The sequence below is a fragment of the Homarus americanus genome, unplaced genomic scaffold, assembly GCF_018991925.1.
Source record: "Homarus americanus isolate GMGI-L3 unplaced genomic scaffold, GMGI_Hamer_2.0 scaffold39722, whole genome shotgun sequence".
Taxonomy (NCBI): domain Eukaryota; kingdom Metazoa; phylum Arthropoda; class Malacostraca; order Decapoda; family Nephropidae; genus Homarus; species Homarus americanus.
Window position 1 is genome coordinate 92553 of NW_024754262.1, and position 25621 is coordinate 118173.

General features: G+C 37.3%; 1 protein-coding gene across 1 annotated transcript in view; it reads left to right on the forward strand.

Annotated features, from left to right (window-relative positions):
- Positions 1-748: 748 nt before the first annotated feature.
- The window catches only part of LOC121855747 (spatacsin-like), a 39666-nt gene continuing 14793 nt past the window's right edge, over positions 749-25621 (forward strand). The window contains exons 1-10 of the mRNA XM_042350855.1: positions 749-884; positions 2223-2361; positions 2511-2609; positions 4035-4144; positions 12322-12463; positions 14068-14232; positions 14567-14709; positions 15564-15785; positions 16090-16190; positions 17017-17093. Coding sequence (XP_042206789.1) covers positions 831-884; positions 2223-2361; positions 2511-2609; positions 4035-4144; positions 12322-12463; positions 14068-14232; positions 14567-14709; positions 15564-15785; positions 16090-16190; positions 17017-17093 — 1252 coding nt within the window. The 5' untranslated portion in view covers positions 749-830. The remainder of the gene's footprint in view (positions 885-2222; positions 2362-2510; positions 2610-4034; positions 4145-12321; positions 12464-14067; positions 14233-14566; positions 14710-15563; positions 15786-16089; positions 16191-17016; positions 17094-25621) is intronic.

Consider the following 25621-nt stretch of genomic DNA (forward strand, 5'->3'; position numbering starts at 1 on the left):
AGAGCTTTGTTTGAAAAAAATAAGTCAATTGTCACTGCAAATTATTCTATGTTTGAAGAATTCCTTTGTAGTAGCCAAAAAAAGCTATTAAGGAATCTGTGCCTTCAGAACATGCAGCTGCATTATTTATAGCCATAAGTAAGGAGCTTGAATCATCTACCCTGAAGTGTCTGTGTCTGCAGTATGCACTGATCTGGTCCATCAAAAAAGATGAAAGCACTGCTTTTAATGGCCCTTCATCCCTTGATAGCAACTTAGATTTATCTCATGAATTACAAAGTGCACATAGTCCACCTTCAGGTTTTGTGACGCTTGAATATGAAATGTGGCAAGCCTATGTCGAGGCTTTTCACTCTCAAGAACCAGGATTTTCGAGCCTAACAATTAGGCCACCAAGTGATCTTGGTACATGGCCTTGGGAAGGACAAGATGGGGTTAGCCCTCTTGACCATGATGTTGTGCTAAAGTCAGCTGGACTACCTGATTGTCTTTTAACAATAAATCAAGAGGAATTGGACAGTTCATTTTCAACTAATAATAAAGGTGATGCTGAATCAGGTAACATAGACTATTCCAATATTGAAACATCAGATATTAAAAACTTAAGGAAGATTTCAAATACCATTTTGTGTACCAAAAGATGTAATGAGATGCCAGACAAAAAGGAGATACAAAGTGTACAAACGTGTGACAAAGAACCAAACAAAAGCCGCAGTGTAAAGACACAAGTGATGATCAGCCGGAAAGAGAGCAGGAAAGTTGGCAAGACAATCATAATGATCAAGGAAAACATGAGACGATTCAGGCCCTGGTAAACCATTGTGTAAGCAATGGGATGTATTACTGCTTGTCGGATACTGAGATTCTTCAAAGAAACTAACAAGGTTTGTTTGATTTTGTTCTTTAGACATACAGTGGTCCCTCAGTTAACGAACACAATTCGTTCCAGAAGGTCGTTCGTTAACCGAAACCATTGTTTCAGTGAGATTTTGGGTAGTTGGTTCCAGCTCGAAAATTACATACAAAGTAAAAATACTATAAATGCAGTTAAGTACTTTTTCAGGTGTGTATGTAGAAGGCTCCTGGTTGATGATGATGATGATGATGATGGGAATTAGAAGTGGGGGTGGAAGAGAAATCACCCCATGCTTCATGCCGTCATTTCACCCATAAAATTTTAAGTTCACTAGGTGTAATTCAAGATGATTTTCTTTAAATCAACACTGCACTGCACTAAATATTGTCAATATGCAAAATAAATTTCAAAATGACCAATAACTGTACTGTAAAAATGTAAAAATAGTTTATGTTCAAGAGAGCCACAAGCAAGATGTTACCGCCACTGACCAGAGATACAAACTGACGCCTTGCTGGGTGAGGCAAGTGGCTGATTGGCACAAAAACTAGTTTCCTGTACTGCAATTATGTTAAATAAGTGTTAAAATTACTAAAAAATTTAATATAAAACTTGGAAAATTATTGAATAGTACAACCTTCTTGATATTTACTCAAATGGGAACGAATTTAAGCTAATATTCCAGCTGGTGAACAAGCGAAAACATGTTGACATGATTTCGTAAAAATTTTGTTAACCGAATTTTTGTTACCGAATTGAAGATTCTTATGGAAGGTAATTCGTTACTTAAAATTTCGTTAACGAATGAAGATTATGAAGGTAATTCATGAAAAATTTTCGTTAACCGAGGCGTTCGTTAACCGAGGGATCACTGTACTGTCCAGTATATATACTCTATATGCTAGGTACTGATCCCCTGACTCTTTGTATTTAGTATAAAATGTCCATGAAGCCTCATAAGATCTGAAATATATGTGAGGGGTAGGAGGGCCTGCTGTAGGTCCAAGGTTATCACACAGTGAATTGTCAGTGTTTTCCTTAAACTTGTTTATGTGATACCTACTATACTTCCTTATGCATTATTCCTTTCCACTTATTGTTTTTTATATTTTATAGTTTTATATTATATTTTCATATTTTCTTTATTTTATAAGTCACATTAGAGCATTATTTTCTAGTTCAAATGGGGGGAGTGAAGGACAAAAAAGGGGAATTTTGGTATGAGTGCCAGAGCAAACACGTACCTTTAACATGTAAACATATGTCGCGCTGGGTCCCCAGAACAAAGCAATCACAAAGCTCACAAGGCTGCTGTATTCTTGTGCTGTACCTGTTGACATAAATGGTAAATACATTTGAATTTCAGAATGTACAGCTGCTGCTGCAGTTGCTTGGGTTGGCTAGTGGCAACAAAATAGAGAAAGTAGGGGCTGAGAAGACCGTTATGACTGAGACTCACAGAACTTTATCATATCAGAATGTGGCACGACGAGAGCGCACACTAAGTATGTTTGACACGTAGTTTTTTATGCATGCATAATATTTAATATCATTAGATTTTACTTTTAGTCTTTTACTGTACTGAATATATAAATGGATTTGAGACTTCGGGGTCTTTCTTCAGCAGTGAAATAAAATCCATTGCACCTTACAGGCAGAAGTACCATTGGTAGCAGTTACAGTAGCTACAGTATGATGTCTCTTGAGGAAGATCTTGGAATGTATACATCAGCTTTAATCAAAGTTGCCTCTGGTAAGGTATTCAGTGTTTCAGTTATTGTGTTAGAATGATAACTGATACAGTATAGGATGGGAATTAGGGGTATCATAATGTACAGTATGTTAGTGCACATATAACATGAGAAGTTTATTGAAAGTTTTGTGATAAAGAGATAAAACTAGACAATATGGAAGGTTTGGTTTACAAAAATTCAAAGGTACAAACTTTTTTTGTCATGATCTTATCTACAAATAAAAATCCCAAAGTCACAAAAATTTTTGCAATTTTTTATAATTTTATGAGTAATAAAGAAAATATGTATGCAGTTTTTTGTTACAACCAGCATGCTTACTTATTTCAATAACAATCATTACACAAAAAACTTAAAATGTTATTACGTTTATAAATAAGCTTTCAATGTGTCATCTACAATCACCATACAGTAGAAGTCCAAAAATCCGGACTGCCTGGGGATTGGGTCAATCCGGATTTTCGGATTTTCCGGATTCTCAGGCAGTACTTTTAAAATTCAAATTTAAGGAGGAATAAAGAAGAGATGAACAGGTACATTTTGATAGTTTATTCATTAGCAAATATACCATGCTTCATTTATACGAGACAGTTTTAAAAAAAGCTGTGAATTCTAGAATTTTATTCTTTGCCTTTTATATCATAAATTGTAGACTTTCAATGTCGTATGTTTCTAGAACAGTATTGCTTACACCACGTTCTAGTTTTAATTATTTCAAGTTTGTCACTCAATTTCAAAGTGTTCTTCTTTCTCTTCACACAACTAAGTTTATCTACTTTAGGAGCCATTATTATGGGCTTGTGCAGTACTCTGTAAATGGAAGAGTAGGATTCAAAATTACATATGTTGTCACAGTTTGAGTGCTCGTTTTAAAGTGGCGACCACGTGGTCGCTTGTTGTCATGTGCAGCTGTGGTGCTCGCATCTTTACACACAAAAGCCCGTTAAAAAAAAAAAGTTTGAGTTTTCGAAAAGTCCGGATTCTCAGGTGTCCGGATTTCTGGCATCCGGATTTTTGGACTTTTACTGTATATAAGTGGTATGTATAACTTACTCCTCAAACTCATGTAAAAACAAGTGACTTGGCAGAGTATTTCACATTAAATTTTTTTTCCTCAAGTGCAGAAATTATCAGGGATTATCATAGAATAATTATTATCCCTTAAAATATGAGATTATAATACAATAGATTAAATAGTAAAGAACTGTAGTGACTTTTCCCATGTGTGTCTGCCAACCAATCAGCTGCCTTGCTACAAATTGACCCAAAGTCTCAGTTGTAAGCTATGAGTGAACAGACTATATAGTACTACTGTGTATTCTTTCACTCAGGGTATGAAAGTTAGTAAACTCACTAGCTGTAGTTATTTATGGAAAAATAAACATTTATCTTACCTCATAATGTACACTATTTCCTTTTTTTTCCAGAACTAACAGTGGGCAAGAAAACTGCTGAACGAATTATTATGTTGTATAAAGTTGCAGCATCTTTGGATCTGTCATTTATTTATCTTGTACATCATCGTAATCCTGTAACAGTAAGTACAGTACTGTTATTTTTTTAAATCAAGAACATACTGTATTATCATACCAATACTCAGAAAATTTTTTTTTTTTTGTGCACTCAAAACAGGATGCACTATACAAGCTCCTTCGTTGGCCTAACCAAATCAAATACAGGTTGTCCTCTACAATTACGGGGATACTTTACATATTATGTAAGGACTGATTGAGGAATTTGTGATTGGGAAACCCATTATAACATGGTGTAACAGGGAATATTTTCCTTGACCATCTTAACTTTACCCCGGAACACCTACTGTTGAAGTACTGTACAAGGTCAAAAAGGGACACAGTATTGTCCTATTAGCAATGTAACTTCTATCTAAAGTGTAGTAATGATATCATTAAATACTACAGGTATTAGCAAATTAATCCATTTTAAGAGCTTAACACTAAATCAAAATCTACTTCATCATGTAAGAGAAATTGTTAGATAAATCAATTTTACAACAGACATGATCCAGCAGAGCATTCAGAGGCGGTAAAGCAAATGGCTCGGCAAGTGCTTTCATGGATGGCACTATGGAGGTATAAAGGATGGAGGCGGCATGCTGCGGCCCCTGAAGAATTCTCCCCGTCGGCCATCTTTGTGTTGGCTGGTCGCCACCAGGAGCTTGAGTGACCCTCATTGACACTGGTTTGCGTTTACACTCATCCATCCTGTGTGATTAAGCAATAACATTTTATTATTATATATACTATAGTACAATAAAACTACATTTCAATGAACAACACTAATCATTATCATCAATTATCCTTATACTGGCACGAATCTGGTACCCTGAGCACGGGGATTTCTGTGCATTTTTACCTTGCAGACTGATTATTAGATTCTGCTGAACAAGTTCTTTCCTCACACTAGTTCTACTTTTGACAGCTTTGAGAATCGTTTCATGCTGTGAACTGTTTGCCTGCATACGTATGTAGATATGTAGACATGTAGACCTGTAGATAGGTCTCGGCTACTGCTTTGATTAGCAATACAAGATGATTGTTGAGACAATCACTTTCTGACGTGTGTATTGCCAAGCCTGGAAATATAGTTTTGTTCAAGAACTCCGACAATACATAAATTACAATTTTGTGGTAATCATATGTTGACAGTTTTGCATAGGGGTGTATTTTACTGGCAAGCAATATTTTTTCTCTGAATATCTTTTTGCTTAAGCAACATACAGTATAGCAATGACGTCTTTAGTTGGAAATGATAGATTCCCTTTGGTTTTCGTAGTGATTAATGCATGATTTTCATCAACATTTTGGGTAAATAGTACACTACAACATGCTTCACACTTCAAAGATTTCTTAAGTTTCACACTAACAAAACCAGCTATATATGCAACTATTTTCTCAGTACAAGGAGAGACCACACTAGATGAAACTAAGTTAGTATTTCCCTCTTCTGAGAGCACATCAAATTCCTCATTTTGATAAATGTTATCTTGCTCAAAGACTCTGTTGTTCATTGAAATGTAGTTTTATTGTACTATAGTATATAATAAATGGTTTAAAATAAAATAATAGTTTCTCTTAATCACACAGGGATACTATGGATGAGTGTAAACAGTGCAAACCAGTGTCAATGAGGGTCACTCAGCCTCCTGGTGCACGACCAGCCAACACAAAGATGGCTGGCGGGAGAATTGGCTTCACCTGACAGTACTGGGAGTCGTGCATGCTGCCTCCACCCTTTATACCTCCATGGGTGGCTCCATTTATAATAATGATAGTAGTGATGATATTGTTATTATTATTAAATTTATTATTAATAATAATAATAATAATATTAGTATTAGTATTAATTTATTAATGTATTCTGTAAGATTGTTTTTTTTTTAGTTCTATTTTCTAATACAGTGAACCCTCACTTTACGAGGTCAATTGAACCCACGAGGCCCGCGTAAAGCGAGAAACGCGTAAAGTGAACAACATAACATATGGGATTAAATGAAATAGAGACTGGCTGACCCCCAAACTCCACTTTTTCCGACACAAAACCTATGTTCTAGTAAAAATAACATCTTAATTTTATGATGGTACATGCACACAATTAATACTTAAGAGAAATAGAGAAATACAGTCGCCAAGTTAATGTCCATTCAAATAATGGACTCAACTCCTTCCCCCTCTTCTCACACTACACTCGCTGGCTCTTCCTTCTCTGAGAAATTTTGGGAGGAAAACCACTAGATTTTAAGGTATAGTAATAAATAATACCTCAAACTAAAGTTAGGATAATATAATTGACATTGCTGGATTCCTTGTAAGACCAGGAATATTTTGAATATAAATGTCATATATTTTGCACAAAAGATAACATATTTACTCAGAGTAAACAAAATACTTAAAGTAGATCTAAAATTTGTATGTCTAATGCAAAATGTATGATGTTTATATTCAAAATGATCATCAAATTGTAAGAATTCCAGCAATGTAAATTATATTCTGGCCCGATTATTTGTATGAATTTTATGAGCTAAAACAAATATCTTCAATAAATATACAAAATATACTTACCGAAATACTATCTGTCAATCAAAATACTCCACCTCCCCCCCTTTTCCCACCTGCTCCCTGGGTCCCTCCCTCCCTCCCTACCCCTCACCCCCACCTTCCCTCCCTACCAGAGAAATGATTGGGTTATAACAGTATATTTACATTTTTAGTAATAAATAATACCTCAGACTAAAGTTAGGATAATATAATTGACATTGCTGGATTTCTTGCAAGACTAGGAATATTTTGAATATACACTTCATATATTTTGCACAAAAGATAACATATTTGCTCTGAGTAAACAAAATACTTGCATTAGATCTAAAATTTGTATGTCTAATGCAAAATCTATGATGCTTATATTCAAAATGATCATCAAATTGTAAGAATTCCAGCAATGTAAATTATATTCTGGCCGGATAATTTGTATGAATTTTATGAGCTAAATAAAAAAATTATACTTCACCCACGTATATGAGTAGATGCACCGCGTAAAGTGGGAATTCCGGTTCTGGCAGGGTTCCGCGTAAATGTAGAAACGCGTAAAGTGAAACCGCGTTAAGCGAGGGTTCACTGTATTTATTATTAGTGAGTGATATGTAAAATACTCTTATATTACATACGTGTATATTAATAATCTCACTCTTTTTTATTTACCTTTGTGAGAAAGGTGAGTAAAGTACTTGTCCATCAGATTCTGAGTGAACTCGGGTTAGTTGTATTATTAGAGAGCTTAGGGATATTTAAAGGGTAGATTTAATGTAGCCTATTTTATTCTATAAGAATTACTGTAAGTCGTATAACATTTGATTATATGTCATATTTCTATCCTTGCTAATGCCATGGAAGGCTGCCACAATCATATACAGGCAGCCCCTGATTTATGAAGATTTGGTTTACAAAAATCTGAAATTACCCCAAAAATTACTTTGTCTTGTGTTTCATAAATATATTGTAATTTGAAGATATGAATCTTTTTTTTTTTTGGAGGGGGAGGGGGGCTAATTTTTCTTACAGCACTGGAAGATGCTGACACAGGTATCTCAGGGCTTCCTGTTCTGTACATAGTTAGTTTAGAAAGACGATTAACTAAAACAATACATTACAGTGGTCCCTCGGTTAACGAACAGTTCGATTAACGAAATTTCGGTTAACGAATTACCTCCCATAAGGATCTTCAATTCGGTTAACGAACAAAACTTCAATTAACGAAGTCCTTACGACAAACACATTTTGTTGTGAGCATCAGCTGATCAGCTGATGGACTAGTCTGCCAATTCTGTACAGTCAACCCTCACTTTACGCGGTTAATGTAACCTGCAGGGTCCCGCGGAAAGTGAGGAACGCGTAAAGTGAATAACATAACATATGGGATTAATTGAAATAGAGTCCGAGCCGACCCCCAAACTCCACTTTTTGACGACACACAACTATGTTGTAGTAAAAATTTTATCTCAACTTTATGATGGTATGAAAAAACAAGTAATATAGAAGAGGTTAGGTTAGGAAAAATAAAGGTTAACATAGGAAAAATAAAGGTTAGGTTAGGAAAACTAAAAGTTAGGTGGAACACTTACGTTAGTAGAAGAGATGGGTCGGCGTACGGAGATGGAGGCTGGTTCTGAGGCAGAGGGCAGGCTACTGGCCCTCAGGTGAATCACCATTACTAGGTGCATCACCATCACTGTCACTTACAGTTGTCAGGGCTTCCCTGACAAATCCCTCAAAGTCATCTTCACTGTCACTATCACTGGCTTGGGCTGGCTGTGGTGGGTTGCGGGCGAAGAAATCTGTTATGCTTTGCTGACGGCTGGTGTTGATGTTGTCGTGATACACCTTGATGTAGGGCTCCATAGTCTGCAACAGCTGGGTAGTGAAGATTTCATACCTGTTTGCGTCAGGGTCATCGGAAAGGAGGAGCTTGGCTTTCTCGATACACTCGATGGCACCCCTAACATTACTATGGGATAAGTGTTGTTGTTCTTGGGATGACGCACCACTTGCCTCTTCACTGACATCGTCATCATCATGTACCATCTCCTCGGTAGTCACATCAGGTTCCATTATCACCTCCATGATGTCGTCGTTGGTGGTCTCGGAGAAGCCTGCAGCTGTAACACTCTGCGCAGCTTCTCTGGCAAGGTCCACTGCTACTGCAACAGTCTGAACCTCACCAGTCACAGATTGACTCCTCCTCTCACCTGGTATTCCATGCAACACATGTCTCCATGCGTGACGAATTGTAGCAATAGACAGCTGATCCCATGACTCCACCAAGAAGTCCACAGCTTTCTTGATGTTAAATACTCTCCAGAATTGTTTGAACAGTATTTTTTGCTGTGCCAACTATTGATCCTCATCTTCTTCGCTCTTGCTATCGGTGGTGGTGTCACTCAGGTTACGCAACTCTTCCCTGGTGTTGGTGTAGTCGTTCAGGAGCTTGAATTTTTTCGTAGAGAATGCAGCTTTTACATTACAGATTAACTCTTGGTCCATGGGCTGTAATATAGACGTAGTGTTTGGAGGAAGGAAGACCACTTTTACGTTGGGGTGACGATCTAACAGTAGGGGCGAGTGTCCTGATGCGTTGTCCAGCAGAAACAAACTCTTGAATGGCACATTCTGTCGCTCACAGAATTTCTTTACATCGGGAACAAAACAGTCATCAAACCAGGAGAGGGACAGTGTAGAGAACATCCACGCCTTACGTGCGGTCAGCCAGTGGACATTTAGCTTGGTCATGTCCATGGTTTTGTAGGCATGCAGCTTGCGTGCTGTGTGGATCACCGATAACTTGAGCTTACAGGTACCGGAGGCATTGGTGGTAAACAGGACGGTGATGCGCTCCTTCTGCAACTTCCGGCCCCGACACTTGCTGGCATTCTTCACAACGAAGGTATTGGAAGGTAGCTTTTTCCAAAAAAGACCAGATTCGTCCATGTTAAACACCTGGTCGTCGGTGTACTGTCCTTCCTCCATAATCTCACGTAAAAACGGAGGAAATTCCCTAGCCGCAGCACGGTCAGCACTCGCTTCTTCACCACCAATGTTTATATTGGCGATCTTGTTCCGGATCTTAAACCTCTGTAACCACCCAGAGGAAGCATTAAAGGGTTTGGGCTCTGTAATTCCCATCTTTCGTGCCACTGCAATGTACTGTTCACGTGTGTACTCCTTAACATAGCGCGTGTGGACCGCCATGTTCCGTCACGCCTGACGCACCAAGTACCTCACAAGTAATTTTTCTGTCTTGAGAAGCACCTGGTTGTGAAAACACTTGATCATAGAAGCACCTGTTGACTTTGTGATCTTCATGTGCTCCTTTATCTTGGCTGCATCCTTCTTTATTGTTCGAATCGTAGATTCATTCACACCATGCTGGCGCGGCAAATCAACCTGCCTTGTTCCTTTCACCATCTCTTGGATGATGGTATACTTCACCTCGTAGCTTAAGGAACGTCGTGTCTTCTTTGGCTTAGTGCCGCTGGGCCCAGGTAAGGAAAGGTTTCTCTCTGGGGGCGGTGGTCCGGCGGAAGCCATTTTACAGAACAATGGATACACGTTTACACGGTCTGGCCTGGAGGGATGAAACTGGCGCGGCTAGGTCAAGCATCGTCTTTCCTCCCTCCCTCCCTCCCCCGGGTGGACACGTCATAATACTTTAAGCCAATTACAGCTAGCAGCAGAGGGGGGTAGGGATGCATGGTCAATCACAGTCCGATACGTCATATGACGTCAGTGATAACGCAACAAAGACACACACTGAGCAACCTTACCGCGCGGCTTGCCCAGGCTGAGGGAGGAGGGAGGGAGGGAGGAGGAGGGAGAGGCGAGAGCACAGGCAGGCAGGCGGGTGGGGTGAATCTAAAAATAGCGTCGCGCCGGATACTCTCCGCGTAATGGGGTTCACGCACCGCGTAATGTGAGCACGTTAGGTTCTGGCAGGGCACCGCGTTAACGTGGGAACGCGGAATGTGGGACCGCGTAAAGCGAGGGTTGACTGTAATCTGTTCTATGTTTACATCCAGTGGAGTAATTATCAAGAAAGTTGTACTCTTTAATATTTTTGCAATTTTTATATTAAAATTATTAGTCATTTAAAAATTTAGTTAACATATTGATAATATATGCTTTACAGGGAACTAGTTTTTTGTGCACCCATCAGCCGCTTGACTCACCCACCAGGCGTCCGTTTGGCTTTGTTTACAGTGGAGTGAACATCGATTTTGTTGGTGCCTTGAATATTTTTGCCTTAAAATTATTGGTCATTCTGAAATTTAGTTAACATATTGATAATATATAGCGCAGCGCAGTGTTGATTTAAATAAAATAATCTTGAACTAAACCTAGTGAACTTAAAATTTGATTGTTGAAATTACTGCATCAAGCATGGGTCCCCTGAAAGGTGATTTCTCCACCATCCCCACTTCCTTCTCCTCCACCCCCACTTCTAATTCCCATCATCATTATCAACCAGGAACCTTCTACATACACACCTCAAAGTAAGTGTACTTTACTGCATTTTTTTTTTACTTTGTATGTACTTTTTTGTGAGCTGGAACCAATTACCCAATATCCCATTGAAACAATGGATTTGGTTAACAAAATTTTTGGTTAACGAGCGACTCTGTGGAACGAATTGTGTTCAATAACCGAGGGACCACTGTACTGTACAGATTTCCATATAATAAACCTAGATATCCCCCCTCTGGTTACCAAAAAATCAATTTCAGTTTTTTGCTGAAAAAGCTAGATAATGATTTCTAAAATCATGTGAATTGGTTAGAAAGTGGCAACTGAACTGTCAGGTTGGCTAAATCTTTGAAGTTATTGTGTAGCATATCCGTTTCCATGGGAACCAGCCTTGGCCTTTTAAATGCAACACTGCTACGATCTCTGTGTGGCCTGTGAGACATATCACACACAGCATTTATTTTACACCACTTTATTTTCTTATTTCCACATTAGTTTTAGGCTTGACTTGTGATTATATATAATCACTGGATAGGTATGTGAATAAAAAATGGAATTCATACATAGAATTTTTTTTATTTATTTATATGTGGCAATTCTAAATGGAATGTGTACATCAGTGAGGCCTCGTGCTTCACAGCAAGCATGCCGTGTTGAGTTTCAGACATCACTTATTTTACTATTTATTATGTTATTAGCTTTGTTCTATTAATAAAAACCTTTTTTATTTTTGATGCTAGAATTTATTCACTGATTGTCGGGGATGGATCCAGGAATATCAAAAGGGGGGTCCAAGAAGTTGTGGGTGGGAGAATATGTCAAGCACAGCCCACCCAGCTAGGGGGTTGTGGGAGGGTGCTGTAAGTCCCCCCCTCTTCCCTCCCTCCCCAGAAAACAATTTGAAATATGACCAATATTATATTTTGGGCGTTTTGAAGCCATTTTGAAACTGTGTGCATTTTATATTAGGAGATATTCTGAGGTCAATAGTAATTACTTTTTACTATACAAAAATGCCTGAGTACAATACCGCATTAAAGAAAAAGTATTGAAATTTTTTGATGAAGGGGGGGGTGTGTGTGAGACCCCCCTTGAATTCACCCCTGATTGTACCACTTCAAAGTTTCCCTGATAGTTGATCCTCTGGGATTATCTCATCTACAGAATTTCTCTCCATTAACAGATTGTGTCAATGGTGCTGCGTTTGAAAAGGAGTGGCGTCATGCAGTTGGCTCGGGACTTGATTCATGCTCTTCCTGTACCTCAGAGTACCATCATTAATTTTCTTTGTGAAGAAGCTGTAGCAACTATAACTGCTGGCCCTGGTAAGTATCCATTGTGGATAAAACTTGCATCTGTCTCTCTTTCTCTCTCTGTATGCATGTACTCAGTGCCGGATTTAGACCTGTGGAGGCTCATGGGCAGCCTCTTTGTGGAGGCCCCCCTCATTATAACTACCCAAGAGGATGGGGTGGCGAGTGAAGCGAGCCTAAACATCTGGGAGTTCCGGGGGGGGGCGCTGTAAGCCCCCCGGGAAAATTGTGAAATTTGAACACTTCTTTGGAGAATTTTGAAGCCATATGCAGTTATATTGAGGAAATTAGAACATTGAGAAATTTTTAATTAACTGTATATTTATTGATAGTGTACAAATTCCCAACACACACACACACACAAAAGTGAGACATGACTGGAGTCATTCATGTGGTTTCAAGTCGACCAGCCCTGATATAGCTCCTACTGCACATGTCAAAAATAAACATGAATTTTAAAGAATGAAAATAAAAATAATCCAAATGAATAAACAAATAAATAAAATATTGTAATATGTGGAGGCTCCCAGATTGTGGAGGTCCCTGGGCAGCTGCCCACTTTGTCCACTCCTGAATCCAGCCCTGCATGTACAGTCACTCAAAAAACTATCTCTCCTTAGGAGGGTCAAGGGAGGAGGTAACTCCCAGGACATGTGTGCCAAACACTACCATTTGTCCAATTTTTGATGCATTCGAGGAATCAGCTGATATTAAGGGAATAATTTTCTCTGTTGACGCTGAATAGCATCCAGATCCCAGAAATGTGAAGTTTTATTTGACGCTAAGTAGCGACGACGTCTTAGAATAGTATTAACTCCAATGGTCGAAATAGCCAAGTGTAATGTATGACCCACAACCACCTGATGCTCACCCATTTGCATTTTCCCTAATACAGTATTATTGTCTTATTTCCAGCAGTAACACTTACATGCCCTTTTCCGGACATTATGGGTCTAAAACACTGACAAAAACACACAATAATTAGGCAGACAAAGAGAGAATCAAGGTGGATTAAACACACATCTACCAGCAGTGTTTAAAACTGAAGAGAAATGTGATTATTGGCTCAGATATGTTTCTCTCATTAGTGATGGTGCATTTACTTGGCATGTGCTTCTCATGCTCACTTCTTACTTTATGGATTTCTTCGTCTTTTTATTGTATAGATTTTCTCGATCATTCTAAGGGGCACTTCTAAGTGAGGTGTGAAGGTACACTAAAACATTATTTAATCTTGTTAGTTTATGTTTTTGGGTAAATATTCTTTGGGCTGGAGTACATATAAGTTTATACCATGGAGTATAGGGTACAAAAATTTTGGGCTGTAACACATCTTGGCTTTTAACATGGGATCCTATGGAAAAATGGGTAACATTGAATGAGAATTCCCTTTATGATAACTTTTTTCAAGAATGCACATCGCTCATGAAGCAGGACCCTACTGTATTAAAAATCTGTAAGCCTAATTATATTTAATACTGAATAAAATTAACCTTATCATTTATTGTTTCAGTTGTGAATGGTGGTATGAACGGAGAAAGGTTATTCTAAATTAAATAAATAAGATTTAATTAATATTTTAACTGATATCATAACTAGTTTGTTTTCTCTATCAGATATACCAGGGACTACTCAAAGAGATCGAATATTACTCTGGGATGAGTTGGAGGCACAGTGGCGGGACCTGATCACACTGTGTGAGGATCCTTCAGCATTAGGTAATCAGTTGCTTGATGTTGGCCAACGCATGGGATCATCACACCCAGACCAGGTGGAGAAAGGTACATCATGACTTTATTTTGTTAACTGCATAATGTATAGCTTTTATTAGTTATTGTATGATATTTTCCAAACTTGGTTCATACTTACTTGTTATCTGTTTATTGGGTCTTCTTTATCAGGAAATTAATATGAATGGCTTTTTGGTTTTCAAGAGATGCACCTTGTTTTTCAATTACTGCATTCAGAACTTGGTGGATGTGTCTTTTATTTTTAGTTCTTAATCATTTGAATGTATTCTTTATATATATTGAATTTACCATAGATACTAATTCAACATGTGCATACTGTACTGTACAATGAAAAGGAAAATGCAATTGAGCTTTTTATTTTCAGTACATAGCATGAGTGTTGAACTGGTAATCCGAGCTCATGATTGCTTCACTTCTGCATCCAGCATGGAAGGAATTGGCACAGTATTACGGACAGCATTATCTCTCACCACATCACTCATACAGCACTCACAGTGGTCACTAATGGTATTAATCATTATTTTATTGATATGTAATTCTCTCTTAAGTAACCTTGTCACTTTGGGGATACCACTTTTAATATTTTATTTGGCTAATGCCAGACAATTTTATTCAGGCCAGAGGTAGCCCTCTGCACAAGGGGTTAAAGAAAGACTATCTTGATTTCAAAGTTGAATCTAAGAAGAATGTGGACGGGCCAGATAGATAAGCAAAATAAAAATCTTGCCCAATAAGCCTTAAATAAACGAATCTGTGTTAATCACTGGCAAAATTGTTAACGATTTTGCTGATTTCTGATTCCTTTGTGTGGTGAATCTGCATCAGAGCCAGCACCTGTGATTACCTACACCTAAGTTCCTAACCACCCTCCCTCCCATAATCTAGCAGTAACCCTTGTCACGTGAGGTCATAATTCTTATCAGCTTACATTTACAGCCTCTTGCTTGGCGGTTCCTTTGAAATGTTGACAACCTGAGACTGACTGACCAGAGGTAGGTGCTATTGTAGAGAAAATTTGCCTGCATCTAACAAAGGTCAAATTTCAAGAATCCGTATGAGTTGGTCTTGGCACGAGTTGACATTTGACCTGACGTGACTGAAACCCAAACTCCCTTGAATCCACCACTGAGTTGGACAGTGGCTGGGATATGGAGAAGTTGAGGATACAGTACAGTAGTTGAAAACATTTTAAGATTCAAAAATTATTTTTTAAACATTTGTACATTTACTAAAATGTTACAGCTACCCCCTAGATATACTGTATATGCTTTTAAGTCATAGTCGGGATCATTTCAATATTCACAAGGTTCTAGTCATTAGCTTCAGAAAACAAGAGTGCCATTTGCTTGTATATCTTCCAGGTGCGTCTTCTTGTTGGGGTAAGAAGATACAGTGAGATGTCATATATTATTGATGCTCTAAGGGAACATGATCAGTTTGAGCATTTGCTGGGGCGTGGCTCTGACCCAAAAGGAAAGGAGACAGGACTGGACCGGGCCCTCGTCCACTACCTCCACTCCAAGTACCCTCAGGATGCAGACACACTTAGACTTGTTGCTCTACATTTTCTTCTGTATTCTGAGGTATGATATTGTTGATTTAGAATCAATGTTTTTAGCTTTATGTATAATTTTATTTTTCAAGAAACTGATCATCAGATCACAGTTTGTTTTATGAAATAGAAAAATATTAGACTAAAATCTTATCTAGTGTTAAGAATCTGAGTTTGCACTCCACTGGAAATTCTAGTTGATCTATAATGTTGTAGTTGGGGGTTACTAGTGTTGACTGGTTTGTTTTGTCTCTTCATTCTGTGTCTTTCCATCCTTAGACAAGATGCATGATTACTTTTTTCTGTTCAAGAAATTTTAAAATCATGATTCACAGGTTGCTGAGATGTGGGTAGCTGATGCAGAAAAAGCAGTGGAGCAGGCATTAGAAGCTACTATTGACTTGGGCATATCATGTAGTACCATCAGCAACATAAGGTATGTTCATTAGTCACTTGTAAGTTATACTTTTTTAATTATGTAGAATATTTAGATATGATATTTTTTGTCTTGTGGAAACCAGATGGTGAAGCTTTATTTTGCTCTCGTGGCTTCACTCATTAGAGGCAGATTCAGAGATATAAAATTCCTAAATTTGGTCATTGTTATAAATAGTTTTCTCACAGTTATTGTAATTCAGTTGAATAGTTGATGCTTTATTATAAAATGAGAAAAAAAAATCAAATATAAAAATTCATAAATTCCAATGTAGAGAAGATTTTATACAAAAGAGTGTTGTTGCCAGATGCTTTTCCCAACTGTTATCATATAATTTAGCTTATGCCAGTAATATAAACTAGAGGCAACAACCATTGAGAAATTATTAGAATGGTAATACTGGTAGTTATATTGAAGAAAGGATTTGCCTGGAACTGCTAATTTCAGTAAACAGACAATGTTTTACTTAATGAGTTGTTGTGATTGCAATGACAGTTAGTTCTGCTTATGATGCACATACCTGGTTTTGCACCTGTAATTTTAAAGTAGATTATAAGTAAAATTACTTAGCGTTCCTCTGAGTACAAAAAATGCTACATTTACATAAGTTATGGTAAAAAGGTAGAACCATTTCATTTTTTTTCAATTGTACGGTACTTTTTCTTTCATAGTGTGTTACATATTGTTTGTTATACCAGTCATGAGTACTATTGACAGATCCTTTAGCATTTTTAGATGAGTACAAAACAGTACAGTATATGATTATGACAAGACACTTGGAATGATTATTCTTTACTTATAAACTTTTTTTATCAATATATTTCAGTTCCTCAACCAAGTCGACTCCTAATAAGGTTTACATACAGCGAGAAACTATTCCAAGATTATCCTCTTTAGTCAAAGGTTGGTCTTTAATCAAAGCTTTTTTATATCCTTTCATACAGTTTTCTAAGAAAGGGGATTAGGCAGAGTAAAACTTGGGTAATATTTATAAACAGGCAGTCCCCAATTTACAAAGATCCAGTAACAAAAAATTCATTTTGGCCCATGTTTTAATTTAAGTACGAAAAATACAGTTAGAAGATTTTTTTGCTTTCTTACTTTTTTGCATCATTAGAAGGTGCCGAGGTGCTGAAACAGGCATATCAGGGCATACCGTACTGGACATGGTCAGTTTATAAAAATTACTAAACTTAAAACAACATAGAGTACTGTATTAAGAGAGTTTAATTAATTAAGCTAAAAATAAAATACCGTACGTGCAGTGCTTTACCTATTATGGCTCACAGGATCGCTACCTGAAACAATGGCAAGATGCTAACCCAAGATACACAGTATTTCAATTGTGGGAAAGCTGATGTATTTAGTGTTCCAGAATTTGATTTGATGCCAATGGAAAGAGTAAAATATTAAATGGATAAGTTTAGCATTTCTTCTTTAGATAAAACCACATCAAAATCAAATCCATTGAAAGCAAAATACAGTAAGTCCTTGCTTAACGTCGGGGTTACATTCCTGAAAACGAGACATACGAAGCAACGTTAAGCGGGCCAATTTTCCCCATAAGAAATAGATAAAATACATTCCATGAGCTTGGAGAGGACATGTTGCCAGCTCCTCTTCCCAAGTCTGGTAGGCCTAAATTATTGTATCCACGGACACTTGAGGTTATTTCACGCCAAGTTAAGTCCAATCCCACCCTCACAGCACACGAAGTGAAAGAGAGAAACCCTTTCTTCTCAGCCACGTCTCCTTAAGCTGTGTTCGGCAATCCTTACATAATGCCCTTGGACTTAAGAGCTTCCGTGCACCGTCGTAAACCTCTATTGACGAAGAGACAGAAGGAAAATAGAGTGAAATTTTGCAAGAAATATGCAGTGTGGGGTTTAGAGTCATGGAGGAGTGTTTTGTGGTCTGACAAGGCTACGTTTTTTGTGACTGGCAGTGGTGGAGGGAGGGTATACCGCCCTCCTCACTCGGATGCATATCTCCCACAGTACACAGTGAAGACTGTTAAGCACCCTGCCTCGCTTATGGTTTGGGCTTGCTTTACGTATTATGGTGTTGGTGAACTATTAATCCTTCCTAAGAACCAGATGATGAATCAGTACAACTATCTTGAGCTGCTCAGTGATTTCTTACCTGAATCATTTGATAAAGCTAAGGCAAGCCTTTTCATGCAGGACAGTGCCCCATGCCACACTGCTTAAAGTGTCATTCAGTGGCTCAAAAGACTGTGAGGTACCTTTCTTTAATGACTGGCCTGGCAGTAGCCCAGATCTCAACCCAATAGAAAATTTGTGGTCCGTTGTTAAGCATCGTTTGCGCAACACTAACGCATCATCAATCTCGAAGCTAGAGGCAGCTATCAAGGATATCTGGGCTAACTTGCTCCCTGACCTTTTGCAAAACCTTGCTAAAGGACTGCCTGAAGTGCAAAGGGAACAATACAAAGTATTAATTGAAGTAGTAAATGTTACTTGACTTTATTTATATAACATAACAGTAAATATGCACTTTTTTAAGCAGACGAACGAACTTTCCGCGCAGACTGTATATATATATATATACAGTATTACCCTGCTTAACGCGGTTTTGCTTAGCGCGTTTTACCGTATACGCGGTGCCTCGCCAGAGCCGAACTTTCACTTAACGCGGGTTTTTTCCACGTGTACGCGGTGAGGTGTCCGGCTCGAGAGCTATTTTTAGATTCGCCCCACCCGCCACCCTGCCTGACTGCCTGTTTTAGCTCATAAAATTCATACATATTACCCAGCCAGAATATAATTTACATTGCTGGAATTCTTACAATATGATGATCATTTTGAATATAAACATCATAGATTTTGCATTAGACATACAAATTTTAGATATAATGTTTACTCTGAGTAAATATGTTATTTTTTGTGCAAAATATATGACATTTATATTCAAAATATTCCTGGTCTTACAAGGAATCCAGCAATGTCAATTATATTATCCAATCAGTCACTAGTTTTGTATACAACAAAAACAATGACGTGTTTTAATATTTTTCGTATTATTAATGAATTGTATTGTTCAATTTGCACACATAAACAATAATTCAATCAAAAAGAAATTCAGAAACATTAATTAAAACATATATGAACAGTAAATAAGTGTTGCTTTCATATTCTTATGAAGAGTAATGATGATATGTTTACACATGTGCTCACTTACATACACATCTCACTTTTTTTTACCCTTTATTGTTAGCTACTTCCATTGTTCCATTTATTAACATTAAATAACATTACTTAAAACAACCATATTAATTTTTCTACATTAATTTTAATACAGCTACAATGGAGGGCTTATTTTCTTCAGTTTTATAATTATGTAGAACCAATCAGTCATTGGTTTTACAAAAAACGAGTTGGTTTTTACATTTATTTTGTTTTTAAATAAAGATTTTTTGTTTTATATAGACGTTGATATACATGTTTACATTTGCTTACCTTCTACCGTTGGAAAATATTTCCCTTCGTTGTCATACCGACAAAAACAAGAGAAAGAATGTAAACACTACAGCCCCTAAGATGTGGAGGTGACCAGATGTATAAAATGAGTGCTGTATTAAAGACTTCGCCTTCTTATACAGATTTTTTTTTTAAATTGATGAAAATGATGACTGATAAGCAGTTCTAAGTGATGATATTCAAAGGGGTGTGTGTCTAATGGTAGACCCTGCTGCTATGTGACCAAGTCCCAGGTTGATGATCTGACTTTCTGCAGGGTCTTAATTGTTTCTCTTACTTTGACAACACAACATACATACAGGTATATTGTTTCTCACTCTTGATATTTTTTTTTTATTTTTGTATTTCTTTATTATTATAATTATTATTATTATAATTATTATTATTATTATTATTATTATTATTATTATTATTATTATTATTATTATTATTATTATTATTATTACTACTACATTTTCGCCCCCTAGGCCCCAATGTGGGTCAGTGACCTGTGCCCAGGTGGGCTAAAACCCATAATTTTTTTTTTTTTTAGAATTTCATTTCCAAAATCAGGGTACGTCTTCCACGATGCAGCGTCTTCCAAGCTGAAAAATACGGTAGTACTACGTTTGACAGTTGGCACAGGCCCAGGTCTAACGCGTGTATATTTATCAGTTCTTAGGTGACTAAGCTTCTCTCTTATATAAAGCCAGTGAAATGACCTGGGTGAATATAATTAACATAGCTGGGATTCTTGTAACATACTGATTAATTTGAATATAAACATGCTATAATTTGCACTAGACAAAACAATTTTAGTACCATAATCAAATTAGTACAGTACATGTGCACTCCAGCTTTGCACTAACGTCATTTATTTCTATTACGTTTCTTTTAGTATGGTGTGTGCATGTAAATGGATGAAAATAATTGAAGAAATCTATATAAATCTACCCAAAAATACAGTTGAAAAACTTTTTTATAAAATGTACTACAGTACTGTACACTAATGTACAACAATTTTTATCTCTTGAGCAAAATATATGATGTTTATATTCAAATTATTGGCTGTCTTGCAAGGATTCCAGCAATGCAAATTATAATCTCCTAACTTTAGTCTGAGATATTATATAAGATAAAAACTGTAGGCCTAAAAGCCTGGCTGGGGGGGGGAGGCGACTGAAGGAGCCAGCTACGCCACCTAGCGAGGGGTTGGGGGGGAGGGGTTGAGGTGATAAGTTTGAGGCGAAGGTCTCTGTGTGTTTATTTAACAGTCCTACTAAGCTTCTCTCATTTTAAAATGCCAGTGATATGACCTAGGAGAATATAAGTTAATTATATTTTCCTGGGATTCTTGTAAGATACTGATTTATTTGAATATAAACATGTTGTAATTCGCACTAGACATAACAATTTTAGTACCGTAATCAAATTAGTACATGTGCACTCCATCTTTGCACTAAGGTCATTTATTTATTTTACATTTCTTTTAGTATGGTGTTTGCATGTAAATGGATGAAAATAAATGAAAAATTTATGTAAATCTACCCAAAAATACAGTTGAAAAACTTTTTACAAAATGTACTACAGTATTGTACACTAATGTACTACATTTTTTATATCTTGAGCAAAATATATGATGCTTATATTCAAATTAATATCTGTCTTGCAAGGATTTCAGCAATGTAAATTATATTATCCTAACTTTAGTCTGAGATATTATATAAAATAAACATAAAGAAATCACCAATCTTTTATCTTGGAACACGAGGGTGGTGGGAAGAGGTGGGAAGCAGGGCCGGTGCAAGATGATTTGGCGCCCTAGGCAAGCCTTTAGATGTGCGCCCCCTTGAAAGTTTTGATAAGCTAATGTAGGTACAGTAACCCATTACTACATTGTTTTCATCTTGTGGCTTTATTACTTCACCCATGCAAATAACCAATTATTGTTATTACATTAAGTCAATAAATCCTTGACGTAAACTTCAGAGGTCAGGTAACCTTGCCTCATCCCGACAAAGACAGGGAAGGGGCGGCTCAGCCGCCCTGGCAGTAAGGGAGGGGAGGGGATGGTGGGGTTGGGAGAAGGGTTCCTCAGATGTCAGCCTTCAGGTCACTGCTCGACAGTTCTCCAGGCCGCCAAAGATAAGGACCCGGGTTAGTCCCTCCGGGGGGTTAACGAATAATATTAAAAAAGAAAACACAGTCGCTACCGTCTACCTACCCTCGCCTCCCTCCGACCCCCCCCCCTTCTAACATCCTGCTCCGACCCTCCACGGCTCCACCACAGTGTCCACCACAGTTTTCCCTTCATTTTTAATTTTATCCAAGTTTGCCCTGAATTTGTGGCGCCCCCAGATGTTGGCGCCCTAGGCGATCGCCTAGTTCGCCTAGTGGGTAGCGCCGGCCCTGGGGGGAAGGGGGCGGGAGGTGAGGTGACAGAATGTCTGGCGTTTGTTTGTTTATTTGAGATAAGATTTGACAGTTGGCGCCGAAGGCCTGCCTGCGTGTTTATTTATCATTACTTAAGAGTGACTAAGCTCTTCTCATAATTTGCCACCCAAGCGACCTGGGTGAATATAACTTACATTGGAGGGATTCTTGTAAGCTAGTAATTTATTTGAATACCTGTATAAACAAGCTATATTTGCAATAGACATAACAATTTTAGTACCGTAATCATTTAGTACATGTACAATACAGGTTTGCACTTAGGTCCATTGTTACTGTACAATATTGACTAAATTCACTAGATAACGTGCGCCTGGCTGCACAATCTATAAGAATACGCAATGCATAATTGACTGTACCCGCTCTTGGTCCATTTCGGTTTGCTAGGTCCCATTATTTGAATGTTTTTGTTTTTTTGTTTTTTGTAATTTAAATTTTAATTGTTTATTCCTTGATAGAGGAAGTGGGATCCTAGTGCTGTCACTTGGTACCCCTGTACCATAACACCAGAAGCAACTGGCCAGTGTCACAAGTATATACAGTACAGTACAGTCATCCCTTGGTTATCGCACCTAATTGGGATCCCGCCGATAACGAAAGTACAGAACCTATGGGATTTATTCTAATTGGTTCAGGCACCCAAGACCCAACCCCATTTTCCCATTTTACGACCATTTAGACCCACTAAATATATATATAATGTTATGGTAAATATCATAAACACACACAGGTATGGCTATGTTTATTACAAAGTGATGAAAAGGGTACGCTTAATACTGTAGTCCACAAAACATGTAGCTATGCTTTTTTTATTTAGTCCCCGTCATATGAGTCCATTTTCTCTCACATCAGGACGCCTGAGTCCTCCATTTTCTCTCTTAATCTTAGAGTGCACCAGAAACTTTACTATTTTTAGTAAAGCCACGAATTTGAAATTGCAACCCCAATTGCAACTGGGGTTGCAATTGTTGAGGCAACTAGATATGTCTGATTACAGCAAATGTGTTATTGTCAATTTGTAGGTGAAAGATTTTATCCTCAATAGATGTAGGTTAACATTTCACCTGTAGGCAAATGCTTAAAAAAAGCCTAAGTAAGGAAGCATATTCCTTTAACACATACTATCTGACCTGTATGGGGAGGATCATCGTGTCTCCGTCTGGGGGTCGTGGAGTGGTGGTCCAGCAGGCGTCACGTTTTTTTTGGGGGCCCGCAGGCGTATATGCGTCGGGGCGTTAACGTATATATATATATATATATATATATATATATATATATATATATATATATATATATATATATATATATATATATATATATATATATATATATATATATATATATATATATATATATATATATATATATATATATATATATATATATATATATATATATAAGAATGCATCTCATCATTTATAATGGGAGTCTATGAGAAAATGATCCGTTTACCAAATATTGATTTATGAAAGATTTTTCAGGACTAGAACCATTTCGTAAATCGGGGAATACTTATTATACAGTAGTGAATATATGCAAGATAAGGTATCATGTGACTTCATAATGCTTTTTATTTCTAGGCCTTGAAGGCTCATTATAGAAGTTGATGAAACACTAATTTTGTAAAATTTTGTAGCTTGTGGGTTAACCACCTTTAGGTAGGGTGCTACTCTACGCTACTGAACATTATTTTGCTTAATGTTCTAAAGTTAATGAACATGGGGTAAACTAATCCACTGCTCTGACAGAATCCTGGGACCATTCGCTTGTGAGGCAGACATTCTGCCTTTGAGCTATGAAGTCACATACAGTCAAAGCTCAAAAATCCCAAATTCAAGAATCGGTATTGCTCAAGCATCTACACAACTTCAGATTTAAACTGTGTGCCAAGATTCAAGCATTATTTTGGGAGGTTAGCTGCTCGAGACTGTGTGCCAAGCAGTCATTGTCCCACTGCATATTTCATTGTCTTCTGATAAAAGACCAAGTGATAATTGCAAGGATTCAGTGTATGTGTAGCTTCAGCATCAATGTCCTTTCCTCTGTGAGGGGAGGATTTGGTACAAGTGTTGAGATAAACAACACTGTGAATGGTCAATATCATCCCCCATTATATCGAAATTGGTGTTCATGGAGACCCTTAGTCAAAATCTTGAAAGCTAAAATCAGGATATTTAACCCCCAGGCATCGGGCTATGGTTGGCATATACCCCCCCTCCATGTGGCTATATTCAGAAAAATCTAAATAAAAAGCAATTCTAATCTTACAAACTGGTCATACATGATAAAAAAAAGTGAAGAACTACATGTTCTTACCACAGGTTAAGATCGCAGGGGTTAGGAAGAGTCAAGAATGCACGTGAGGTGGCATGTGAGTGCGAGGCAGTAGGGTGAGGTTGGCAGTACGAGGTACACAACACTGATTTGTTGGCAGTATGAGGTACAGGACACTTGTTTTATTATGTTATTGCTATTTACAGTTATTATTACTGCCTCCATTAATTGGTCACAAATCTGCTGGATGGTTCAGAGACCCCTAATACACTTGCGCTTAGGGGTTGAGGGGTAGATACATGAGGTGATGCACGTGAAGTACAAGGGCAAGATCCCTACATCACAAAAGCTGAGAAGTTACTATGAACAAAGGCTTGCATATGTGAGTGAGTGAAAGATAAATGCCTTTTTGGGAACATAATCTAGCCAGGCCCACTTGGCGATTGAAACAGTACTTTGAAGTTACAAAACATCATATGACGTGAACTGAAGCCCTGTAAGCACAATTCATATGATGTGAACTGAAGCCTAGGGGTTAAGGATCTCTTTTTATCTGCTTTATCGGATTAACACAAGAGGAGAGTAACAATGACAGTGATGCTATGCCAGATATTGTTGGTGTTGATAATTTGGATTGAATAAACTTATTACCTGTACTGCATCTATACACTACTGTATACTATACGATACTACAGGTTGACAACCCTTTATCCAAAATTCCGAAAACCGAAAAGCTCTGAAAACCAAAAGTTTTTTTGTGGGGCATTTTTTTTTTTTAAACAGTGATTAGCCCACCCGGGCATAGATCACTGACCCACATCAGGGCCTGGGGGGCGAAAATGTAATGGTAATAATAATTATAATAATAATAATTATTCTTAGTAAATAAAATTTTTAATAAAAGTACACCAAAATAAAATATAACAACATTAATAATAATAATAATATATAATAATAAAATTAATAAAAATAACAGTAATACAGGAGCACTATAATAATAATAATAATAATAATAATAATAATAATAATAATAATAATAATAAAGAAATACAAGAATGAAAAAAAGGATCAAAAGTGAGAAACACGACCTAGACCTATGAATTATTATTATTATTATTATCATTTTATTATATTCCCCCAGGCCTGATGTGGGTCAGTGATCTATGCCCGGGTGGCTAATACACATAAAAAAAATTCTGAAAACTGAAAAATTCCGAAATCCGAAAT